We start from the raw sequence: 12,684 nt of genomic DNA, 5'->3' as shown, positions 1-12,684 counted from the left end.
GACTATCCCTACATAAACTGGCATAAATAGAAGCGCATCATTATGACTAATGATGTCATAATTTGCAGTGCAAAAGTACTGCTCCTGCCTTATTTGGACTCCATCAAAGAAAACAAGTGAATGCTATGCTCTGAGGCTCCATGTGTATAACTTTCACAACGATTTTTACATATACTTTGTTAACTGTTTAAAACTCAATTAAGCCCCAACACTCAACATCTGAGACACAGTTATAGAAATATTTACTCACTGGAACTTTAAGTGAAGAGGTTTGGGGTCAGGTTTTAGGGTTTTCCCCAAATCGGTAATATTCAGTGTCTCTGACACTGTTTCCTCTTGGGGACCTGCCTGGTTTTGAACTGCTTTTCTAACTCAGGCTGCCCCTGTCCTCTCCCAATATGGAAGATCCAGAATTATCCCAAGGAAATCTTACCGTTGTCACACCATGAGATGTTTCCTTCCCAAAAATATCTTCCATAAGAATTGACCATTTGGTTTTAGATGGAGTCTCCCAATCTGAAACAAATTGGGAAAATATTAACTTGCTGGAGAAAGAAAATGGTGGGATGATGGTGACAAAAACAGAGGTGGCTTTCTTTGCAAATATTAACCCTAAAGAAGGAAAGGGAATATGAAAGGGGAGAACACACATGAGTAAAAATGACTGAAAAATCTGGTTATGTGAGATATTTGGCAATGACAAGGGTAGAAATTTAAGCTGACTCACTAAGAAGCACCTCTTCAAAGAATGACATTGATAATGACATTAAGAGTGAGATCAGGAATGTTGAGTAGGAAAGAATGGGACGAAGAACCCATTTGGACACATGTCGAATTTAAAGAAGAAGGGACATGGAGACCAAAAGAATTGTGAGAGGATGGAGGGACAGTGAAAGAGAAAGAGCATTTTCAGATTTCCCTGGGTGACGTTTCCTCATGGATCTCTGTCATCCCAATCACTGGAGAGAGCAGATTCTCAAAAGCACTTGTGTCTGCCTGGTGCTTACCGGGACAAGGGCCTTGGTGAAGTTCCTGCTCCTCTGTCCTCAGCTCCTCTTCTTGCTCCAAGTGGGAGATGAGGCTGGGTTTGCTCACCTGACACCCTACTCACGGGGAAAGACACATGTTGAGGGAGGATCGTGCAGAGGACAACCCCTTCCATTAGTCTGGGGTCAGTGTTTTGGTCTTCAGTGCTCTGAAGATGGACAAGTCTGACTTAGGAGCAGCAAAATGATGGTGCCACATTTCTAAGGAACACAGTGAAAGGCTTTCATAAAACACAAAACCACAAATACCCACACATTTTGCCCTTCAAAAGAATGAGGATTTTGTTTTTCTTTTTGGCCGTGGCGCATGGCTTGTAGGATCTTACTTCTCTGACCAGGGGTTGAACCCGTGCCCTTGGCAGTGAAAGCTCAGAGTTCTAACCACTGGACTGCCAGGGTTGAGGAAGTCTTAACTCAGAAAGCTATGCCCAAGCTCAGACACACTTGACAACCTCCAAGGGCAATACAATGGACAGGTCTCAATAGCCAAGGTACCATCAAGGCAGGCACCAGGTCGGTTTGTTCATAACTGTGTTCCGAATCCCCACACAGTTCCTGGGTCACAGCAAGTACTTACAACAAAAACATTTCATTCATGAACGAATAAATGAAGAAATGCTGCCAGCCTTACCCACTGAGGCAAGGTTGCTATAGTTCTCCAGCATCACATCTTTGTACAGTTTTCTCTGAGAAGAATCCAGCAAGGGCCACTCCTTCTCAGTGAAGTCCACGGCAACATCCTGGAAAGTCACTGATTTCTGAAACACCACACACATTTGGGGTCGGTGAGAACCCAGCCTGTATGTGTTCAAAGATGGCTGAGGCTAAAGATTACACAGGAGAGACTCTAAACACAGGATTTTCAATATGGGGATCTGGGGTCTAAACATTTACTCTAGAAGTCACTCAGATGTCTTCTCTTCCAATGAGAAATCTCATGAGATAATCTCATTGCTTCAAACGCAACCCTGACATGGGATCAAACCTACTTCCACTCCAAACCTGACCTGAGAGCTTTGAGCTATACTATGAGAGAAACACCTGTTATATAAGTCATTTCCCCTAACATCTCTGATACCAGGACAGCCTCACCAACTTCTCCCGCTCTTCCTCTTGCACCCTGATCATGCATTGATCAGCCTGGATAAAGATCTAAAAGAATCCTAACATGTGATGTTGCGGGCATTCTAGGGAAGTGCCTCCTCCACCCTCAGGGGCCTTGAGATCTTGGTGTACCTGGGAACCAACACGGGTTGATGTATGAGGCTCCAGGCCATTGTATGCAAACAGCTCCACATCCTGGGGACAGGAATGGTCTTTTGAAGAAAGAGGAATTTCTGACTCATGGACATAGGCAGGCTCCTGGTTGGACATAGCTAGAGAAAAGAGGACCCATGAGGATTAAAGCCCACCTGACATTCGCAGATCAGGAAACAGTCTCACACTAACGATGTGTGCAGTGCACATGCCCCAATCTCACATTCCCTCACACACTCACTCACACACACTGTTGTGCAACAAGCCAGAGAGGCCCTGCTCTACCCCAGGACAGGAAAAAGGGTGGTGGGCCTACATAGCCATAAAGATGATGATATATATTCTCAATCTATGGGTAAAGAAATAGGAGCTCTGAGATAGAGCTGTTACTTCATCCAGACTTATCAAAATAATAAATGGGATGCCGCAGGGTTACCAACGACCAGTATCCCTCCTTACACAGCAACTACAAACACTCCCTGCCTCACCCAAACTCACAAAGACCCGGAATCAGACACAGTCACCTGGGGAGCTCTCAGGACTTCACTCACTCCCACCCCCGTTCAGTTCACGTATCCTCCTGCACTTCTAACCTGGCAGCCCTCCCACTAGCTGTGCACATCCTTGCCCTCAGTGAAGGGGCAGGGGCCACTGGCCACTGAAGCTTGATTTCTGAGGGCATTCATCACCCGAAGAACTTACCACATGTGGGAGACAGACCAAGAGCTGCCATCCTCCGAGAATGATAGTAAATTTGCCTGAATGAAAGCAGGGCACTGGCACCAGAAAGCTACTCTCTCGCTCTCATGGGACTCTTGGAGCAGGCATCTGTAGTAAATGAGAAAAAGACTACTAGGTGTAGCTAAAGGCTTTCTGTCTCTCCCACTAACAGGACAATTCTGACTTTTGTTTTTCAGTGTTTCCTCTTTGGAGCAGCCTGTCTCAGCTTGGGCCTTAACTCTGCTTAGGTAAAACCTCCAGGCAATGTGGTGGAGGTCCCTGACCTACCTCGAGTAAGATTCAGATTCACTCTCTCAAGTAATTTGTCCCCAGTTACAATTCTGTTAAACTCTGTCACTCATTGAACACTTGAGCCCCAGACTTCTTCAACTTCAAGGCATAGTCCTCCTGGCTTAGGATGGCTCCAGCTTCCATGAGGACTGGTCCATCTGGACCATGTGTTCTGATCACCAATGCCTTTTGGCCCCCCACTCCACACCAACATACACACCTGTGGGCCACAGCCCAGGCCTTGTCATCACCAGAATCAGATTCACTTCACAAACAATGATTCAGAAATTTGCCCTCTGGACAAAACCTCCTACACAACATTCTTCTCACTTAAACTCTACCACTTAGAGGGGATTCCAGGCCACCCAGGCTTCTACCACCTTGCTCCCTAACAGCAAATTCTTCTTCACTGCCCCACCTATTCAGCTGAGAGATCCATCATGTTCCATCACTTCTACAAATAAAAATTCCTTTAATCCTCTACCTAGTATACCCTCAATGAGCAAAAGACCAGTCTGGGATGATTCCAACCATCTGTTTCCTCCCTGAAGGTACCTGGAAAGACCAGTCCGCACACACCCGGTCACACTAGCAGCTTTCAAAAGAGTCACTAACCTTGAAGGAGCATCTATACTAAAGAAAAGCATAAGTGGTAACCCAATATCCCCAAAACCATGTAAAAATCTCACCAGTTTTTCTAAACCCCAAACTGTCTTACATGACCCTTGCTTTCAGCAAATAATCTTGCATTTCATTTCACAGTAATCACAACAAAAAAAAAACATAACTCAGCAAAGAACTGGAAAATGAAACTTAAAAAATACTTTCATTTATAATAGCATAAAACATATAAGGCACATAGGAATAAACAAATAAAAGCTGTGAGACCATGCTGGAAGAAATAAAAAACCTAAATAAGTGAGGAGCTATATCACTTTCATGGGCTGCAAGAGTCAATATTATTAAGGTATTCACTCTCCCCAAATTCATCTGCAGATACAACGCAGTCATCACCAAAATCTCAGCAGGTTATGTTCTAGACATTGACAAACCAAATCTAAAATGGGTACCAAAATGCAGAAGATCTAGAAGAGCCAGAACAATGTTAAGAAAGAAAAATAAACTTAGAAGATTCCTATTACTAACTTTACTACAGTAATGAAGAACTGTTGGAATAAGTATAGACAAAAAGGTCAATGGAACAAAACAGAAATAGACCTACATGTGCATAGTCAAATGATTTTCAATAAGGGAATAAAGAAATTCATTAGGGAAAGTGGTCTTTTTAATAAATAGTGCTGAGACAGCACCCTTCTATAGTTGATAGATGGGATGCTGCCCAATTCATAAATCGCCTAAGAAAGCCAATTAGATCTTCAAATTAGGAAAAAAACAAGGTGCTGCAAGAACTTAATGGACAAAAAGGAACTTTGACCTCCATTATCACTGCATACACAAAAATTTGAATTAAAAAAATCCTTTTTGAGATAACTCAGACACCAAAAAGTAAAATCCAGAGAACACTTTAACAACATTGAGTTACACAACATTTTAGACTAGACACAAATGAAACTAAACATTAAAAAAAATCAATAATTAAGACTTTACCAAAATTAAAAATTTTTAGTCATCAAATGACATTATTAAGAAAATAGGGGCTTCCCTGATGGCACAGTGGTTAAGAATCCGCCTGCCAATGCAGGGAACATGGGTTTTAGCCCTAGTCCAGGAAGATCCCACATGCTGCGGAGCAACTAAGCCCGTGTGCCACAACTACTGAGCCTGAGCTCTACAGCCCGCAAGCCACACTACTGAGTCCACGTGCCACAACTACTGAAGCCTACATACCTAGAGCCCATGCTCCGCAACAAGAGAAGCCACGACAATGAGAAGCCTGGGCACCACCGCCGCAACTAGAGAAAGCCCGCGCACAGCAACGAAGACCCAAAACAGCCAAAAATAAATAAATAAATAAGTTTATTTTTTTTAAAAAAGAAAGAAAATAAATAGGCAAGCCACAGATTGGGGAAAAAAGATATTTGCAGTACGTACACCTGACAAAGAATTCACATTCAGACTACATAAAGAACTCCTACAAAACAATAATAATAAAAAATAAAAAAAAACTCAACAAGGGCTACACTTAGACACTTCACAAAATTAAATGAGTGAGGAACAATAAGCATGACAAGTTACTCAAAATCATTAGTCATCAGATGGATGCAAATTAAAACTAATGGTATAACATTTTAACCCACCAGAGCAGCCAAAATTAAAAGACTATAAACACTAAATGGTGGCAAGGATACAGCATACCCAAAACTCTCACATACTAAAGGTGGGGGTGTGAAATGGTTCAATCACTTTGGAAAACAATGCGCCAGTTTCTTAAAAAGTATACCTATCATTTGACTCAGCAATTCCACTCCTAGATATTTACCCAAGAGAAAAATTTTAAAACATGTCCACAAAGATTCATATAAAAATGGTCATAGCAATCTGATTCTTAATAGCCCCAAAGTGTAAGCAATCTAAATATCCATCAACAAAAGAATGAATAAGCAAACTGTGGTATGTAGAGTGGAATACTACTCATCAACGAAAAGAAACTACTGAGACACACAACATGGATGAACTTCTATAATGCTGACCAACAGAAGCGAGACAAAAAAAAAGCTCTATAACTCCTATTACACAAATAGGTGAAATTTATTAAGGTCGATAGCAAAATGTGTTTATTTAAGTCAATAGAAGGAAAAAAGTTGGTCGCCTCCTTGCAGGAATATGATATGGTGGTAGAATGAGAAGCAAGAGGGAACTTTCTGGGGCAACTGAAATATTTTATTATTTTTTTCAGTTAGTGGCTATACAATGTACACCGTGTCAAAAAATTCATCAAACTGATCATCTGAGATATGTGCATTTTCTTGAACGTAAATTATACTCTACTTTAAAAAAGTTAAGTGGAGTCTTTCTTACTTTCATGTCTCCAGTTACACAAAAATTCCTCCCACAACTGACCTATGACTCCTGTTACCAGTAAGATGTCTGCCCTCCCTCCCTTCTAAAGCCAACCTTTTCAGATCTGCCTCAGCTACACTTAGTCCTCCCTCCAGAGCAAAAGCTTATAAAGACAGTCCACACTATCTCCCTAATTCAGTGTACCTAATGTCAATTACCATCATCTCCATCTTCACAGAAAATACAATTACTCCTGTGTCCTGTGTCAGTGGAATCCAGTAAGTGCATTTCAGTCTTAGATCCTCAGCAAAATTTGGTGTCTATTTTCTTCGAGAATCATTCTCTTTCTAGGCTTCTATATAACTCTCTCCCTAGTTCTCTCTCTACTTCTCGATACTCTGTCAAGGTTTCTTCAGAAGGTCTCCTTCTACCATTAAAGGCTGGATTTGCTCAAGAATCAGCCCTTACCCTACTGCTCTTCATACTCTGTGCTTTGCCAAGGCTTCCCTTAATGTCCCTTAATTTTCATCTCTAACACTCAAGGTCCAATATGAATTCAAAATCATATTCTCACTGCCTACTAACAGCCACCAAAGAACATCTCATACAAAAGCCTGTTGAGCCTGTGTTTCTGGGCTCAACGAAGAGAATCAGTAGCCAGCCCTCTGGCCACTCACAAGAGGGAGGTGAGGTATGGGAATATATGTATGCATATAGCCGATTCACTTTGTTATACAGCAGAAACCAACACAACATTGTAAAGCAATTATACTCCAATAAAGATGAGGGGGAAAAAAGCGCTACAACTTAACTGCTCCATTCCATGGCTCTAATCACTTACAAACTAAAGAAAAATCCACACAACCTTCTTCACATTAAAAATTTAAGTTATTATTTTCATATGAAAAAACTTGGCTTTCTCTGTTAGCTGACTCTCTTTCTCCTACAAAACCTGTCACAATGTATTTTTATGTTTTTACTCCCTTGTTTTTATTTCCTTGTTTTATACTCTGTTTCCTAAACTATATAGTAAACTAGAAGAGTACACCACTGTACTCAGGTCCTAATCCACTACCCGATATTAAATAGAAAATGAAGGGGAGTGGGGGCAGAAAAGGTCAATGAATAGAGAACAGACTGGTGGTTGCCAAGGGGGAGGGGTTTGGGGGAAGGATAGAGTGGGAGTTTGGGGTTAGCAAATGTAACCTTTTATATACAGAATGGATAAACAACAAGGTTCCACTGTATAGCACAGAGAACTATATTCAATACCCTATGATAAACCATAATGGAAAAGAATGATAACGTATATACATGTATAACTGAATCACTTTGCTGTACAGCAGTAATAAACACAAAATGATAAATTAATTATACTTCAATAATAAAATTAAGTAGATGTTTTAAAACTCTTGAAAAAAAAGTCAATGAATTCTACCTCTTACACCACATGTCTCCAAATCATTTAACTTTCTCCAATTCAACACCCAGCAATAGAGTCTGGATCATATATGCTGGACCATAAAAAAGTCTCAAATTTAAAAAGACAGCAAATGTACTAGATTTGAAATTAATAACAGTAAGATATCTAGAAAATACTCAAATATTTGGAAGTTAAAGACAAATAATTTTATGTAGAGGATGAAACAAAGGAAATTTAATAAATATTTTATACTACATGAAAATACAACAAATAAAAACTTGTGAAATGAGGTTAAAATCATTCTCAGAATGCAATGTATACAGTTAAATGTCTACATTAAAAAGTGGACAAGCTCAGTGAAAATCAATGAACTACACTTATGAAAAAAAGAAAATTAGAGTTTTCCAGAATAAGCCATAAATTAGGCCAAACACAATTCTCAACCAATTTTAAGACAAATAATAGCAAAATATATTCTCCAACCACAATGGAATGAACCTAAAAAACAATGATAGAGGGAAAACTGGAAAATTTACAAATACATGGAAATGAAACAACACATTCTCACACAACCAACAGGACAAAGAAGAAATCACTGGGGAAATTAGAAAAAACTTTCAGACAAATGAAAACGGAAATGTAACACAGCAAAATTGATGGGATGCAATGAAAGCAGTGCTCAGAGGAAAATTTATAGCAGTTAATACCTACATTAAAGAAGATCTCAAACAACCTAACTTTACACCTTAAGCCATAAGATAAGCACAAACTAAACCTAAAGGCAGCAAAAGAATTAGAACAGAGATAAATGAAATGGAGAGCAGAAAAACTAGAATCAACAAAAGTTGGTTCTTTGAAAAGATCAACAAGATAACTAAAATCGGAAGTAAAAATGGGGACATTGCTACCAACCTTACAGAAATTAAAAAGACTCTAAAAGGGTGTTCCCTAGTGGCCTAGTGGTTAGGACGCCAGGCTTTCACTGCCAGGGCCGGGTTCAATCCCTGGTCATCGAACATCCTGCAAGCCGTGAGGCATGGCCAAAAAAAAAAAAAAAATCCACAACATTATAGAAATAGAAAAGGTATTTTAAAAAATAAAAATAAAGAGAATACCATGAACAACTGTACACCGACAAATTAGGTAATCTAGATAAAATGGACAAATTCCCAGAAACATACACTTTTCCAAAATGGACTAGAGAAGAAATAGAAAATCAACAGACCCATAACAAATAAACAGGCGCAATCAGTCATCAAATTCTCCCAACAAGGAGAAGTCCAGGACCAGATGACTTCACTGGTGAATTCTACCGAACACTTAAACGAAGAATTAACACCAATCCTATTCAAACTTTTCCAAAAATAGAAGAGGTAACATTTTTCTAACAAAATCCTTACGGCCAGCATTACCGATACCAAAACCAAGACAATCTCAAACACCTCTGGACTCCTAAAGAGACCAAGCTACCTGTATACATGTTAAGCCTGGGGTGGTGTTTAGACTCTATGTCGCTGATAGGTGGTCTGGTTCTCAGTCAATGTCACATTATTCTCTATGAGACTCAAAGAAGTGAACAAAGCAGGCAGCTTTTATACCTTTCAGACAAGGAAACAATAAATTTGTGAAGAACTGACACGACAAAGTTTGGGCCTGAGGTAGTAAATTGGTAAAGAAGTAATAAATTTTGTTTATACAGCCTTCTCAGCCCTGAACTTCATATTTATCTCTGGAGATAAGGATGTCTCTTTGCCTTCTGGTACAGGGAAGGTGCCTTAGGTGCCTTTCACACGGGAGATTTATTTCCTACTTTCAGGGTAGCAAAAAAGGGTCAGAGTGTCCTTCTCACGCCAACTGTTTTCTTATGTAACTTTAATTCAAAATAATCAATATGCCAAAGTGGCATATTTTGGGGCATCTTGCCCTGACCTCCATCACTGCTAATCCATATGTCATAGTTACCCCAGTCATTTATTGTTTGGCTGAATTAATCCTTTAGCAGTTTTGTTTTTTCATATAGGTGATTATCAAATCTCATCTGAATTTATGCTGATTTGTTATACATATCAGCAATTTCTGACATACAGCAAAGTGATTCGGTTATACATTTGCCAAGCATAGTACCTCGCACGTAGAAATTACTTTTAAAATATTGAATGAAGAAAAGGATATATGAATAGTAAAATCAAGTTCAAATGATAAAAGTTAAAAAAAAATCACATTACTTTAGTATCTTCCGGTATCTAGGACAACGTGTCACTCATCAGTTTTCCTTTGTCAAAAATATTGGATATTCTCGAATATTTTCTTTTGCAGATGAAATTTAGAATCAGCTGTACTATTTGTATAATGTATTTTCATTTTCATTAATGTTTTGATATTTTAAGGTCTTCATTTTCTAAGTGTTTCTAAATAGGCACATCAATTTATTGAAATGATCTTACGTTAAAATGTTTAGAATATTTCCAATTTTTCACAAGTAGAAAAACAACACTTGGAAGAAATATTTGCAGCTAAATTTTTGCAGTTTTTTTCAAGTTTTTCCTTAGAACGAATTTCTAGATAGTGAAATGTTTAGTCAACATTTATGACTAAACATTTAGTAAGTGTTGCCAAAATGTTCCGAAAACTGCTTTATCTGCAGTCTCTTTAGCTACACATATTTATCATACATTAGAAAAAAAACACTTGTCTGCCAAGGTGATGAATTATGTTCTTTTCAAATTAAAAACTGAGTAGGGATGTAAAATACTGTAGAACACAATTTTATAGCTTGTCAACTGGAAAATAAGGAGCAAGCTGTTTAATTCCTTGAGTTGTAATTAAATGTTACCAAGCACCAGTCTTACCTATTTTCTAGAAATGTGAACAAACCAGATGTAATAAAACATAAATAGAAAAATGTAATACTCTTGGGAACAACTTATGAAACTGGGTGAAGTAATAATAATAAAAGTAGTTGCATTTCTCTTTGAAAGGTTTACAAAGAGAGTGAACAGCACTGCACTGGTGGGAGCCCAGGTCCCACCTCATGTTAAGCACGATCCAGTGTTGGGTTTACCTGAACCCCACAGAAAACCAATCAGATGGGCCTTATAGCACCATCAGAGGTGCGCAAACAGGCTCATAGAGTTTAAGTAACTGCCAGAAAATTGCATAGCAGGTGGCAGGGGTGAGACCTGGGCCCTAATTTCTTTAACTGCAAAGCCTGAGTTCATTCCTCCATTTGGAGGTGGCAGTGGCGGCATGGTTTTATTTGATAAGTACCACCTGTGTGAGAACAGTGAGGGTTCTCAGAGATTCAAGAATACTACATCAGCTGATGTAGTAGATTCTCAACAAATATTAGCTCCCTTCTCTTTCCCCTTTTGCAGTGAGGAAATACACAAATGTTAACCATCTTTCATTCATTTCTAGATACCATGGTACCTGTCTCCAAATGAGATCAGGTGCTGCCACCTTCTGGGTATAAAGAGGTATTGCAAGCCTTCTGAGGTCGAACTTGGAACAAACCTTTGCCTTTCTCAAGTAGAGGATTTGGGTTCCAACATCAGATTACTAAGGAGAGACTCGATAAGTTAAAAAAAGAGGTTCAGAGTCACTGAAAAACAAGGTCTCCACCCTCACCTCCCACTTATTCCTCTATTCTCAATTTACAAATTTCTGCTCAAGTTTCTGTCCCCCAACTTTTCTTGCCAACATCAATACCAATGCTACAAATAACAACATAAGCATGCTTACTATGTACAAAGTATCTCCTGAGTCTTTCCAGGGACTCTCATTTAATACTCACAAGTTCCCCAGGAGGTAAGCAGTATCCTGAGGAAAAAGTGGGGCATGTACTGAAGGGTTAGGTCATGTGACGAAGGTCAAACAGGGGCTAATGAACCTGATTCCAGAGCCACACATGTCCCCTCTCAAGGTGACCTCTGCATGTGAACCCCCTGACACCAAATCAGGAAACAGCTTTATCCTGATTCTTGTCTTGATCTCAATACATGATCCTGCCCACTACCAACCTCCCCTCTCTCCCTCTTCCCGGGGAACCTCTGCTCTTGGCCACTGTGCATCATATCCCAAAGTTGTCCTCCTCCATCTCTCCCATCTCAATGGCAATGCTCTTTTTGAGACTCCTGCTCGTGGTCCTTCCTCCTTTGCCAGGATCCCTAAGGGCCAGGGTTCTCCTGAGCCTTCCTCTCCCTCATCCCACACATGTTCACACTCTGAAATCCCTCCTCCCTTGGGTACTGACATACAGGTTCTGATTACACATCCATGAAGGTTGTTGTCTGTCTGTCCTTGAGACCTCAGGTGACCCCACCGTGCTGCAAGCCCAGCTTTCTTGCCCATGGGGGCTCCATTCAAGAATGGGCTCATGGACTTCTCTGGTGGCACAGTGGTTAAGAATCCACCTGCCAATGCAGGGGACATGGGTTCGAGGCCTGGTCTGGGAAGATCCCACATGCCGCGGAGCAACTAAGCCCATGCGCCACAACTACTGAGCCTGCGCTCTAGAGCCCACAAACCACAATTACTGAGCCCGAGCACCTAGAGCCCGTGCTCCGCAACAAGAGAAGCCACGGCAACGAGAAGCAAGCACACCACAACAAGGAGTAGCCCCCGCTCGCTGCAACTAGAGAAAGCCTGCATGCACAGCAATGAAGACACAACGCAGCCATAAATAAATAAATAAATAAATTTATTTTTTAAAAAAGAATGGGGGCTTCCCTGGTGGCGCAGTGGTTGAGAGTCCGCCTGCCGATGCAGGCAACACGGGTTCGTGCCCCGGTCCGGGAAGATCCCACATGCTGAGGAGCGGCTGGGCCCGTGAGCCATGGCCGCTGATCCTGCGTGTCCGGAGCCTGTGCTCCGCAACAGGAGAGGCCACAACAGTGAGAGGCCCACGTACCGCAAAAAAAAAAAAAAAAAAGAATGGGTTCACTAAACTTGTTTTCTCATCTGGAAACTGGAGGTTATAACACTGGA

At 40.5% G+C, this 12,684-nt stretch overlaps 1 protein-coding gene across 3 annotated transcripts in view; it reads right to left on the bottom strand.

The window, feature by feature from the left end:
• ZNF317 (zinc finger protein 317) overlaps positions 1–12,684 on the bottom strand; it is a 28,636-nt gene that overhangs the window by 6,975 nt on the left and 8,977 nt on the right. The window contains exons 2-6 of one of the 3 annotated variants that reach the window (XM_033401345.2): positions 3,006–3,131; positions 2,283–2,422; positions 1,678–1,804; positions 1,008–1,103; positions 434–516 (exon numbers count right to left, since the gene is read on the bottom strand). In XM_033401345.2, coding sequence (XP_033257236.1) covers positions 434–516; positions 1,008–1,103; positions 1,678–1,804; positions 2,283–2,422; positions 3,006–3,036 — 477 coding nt within the window. In that variant the 5' untranslated portion in view covers positions 3,037–3,131. The remainder of the gene's footprint in view (positions 1–433; positions 517–1,007; positions 1,104–1,677; positions 1,805–2,282; positions 2,423–3,005; positions 3,132–12,684) is intronic. The other 2 variants (XM_049707118.1, XM_049707119.1) reach the window with 2 other exon arrangements.

The sequence above is a fragment of the Orcinus orca genome, chromosome 3 (genome assembly GCF_937001465.1).
Source record: "Orcinus orca chromosome 3, mOrcOrc1.1, whole genome shotgun sequence".
Taxonomy (NCBI): domain Eukaryota; kingdom Metazoa; phylum Chordata; class Mammalia; order Artiodactyla; family Delphinidae; genus Orcinus; species Orcinus orca.
The sequence above is the reverse complement of the archived record's forward strand: the minus strand, read 5'-3'. Positions and strand labels throughout refer to the sequence as shown.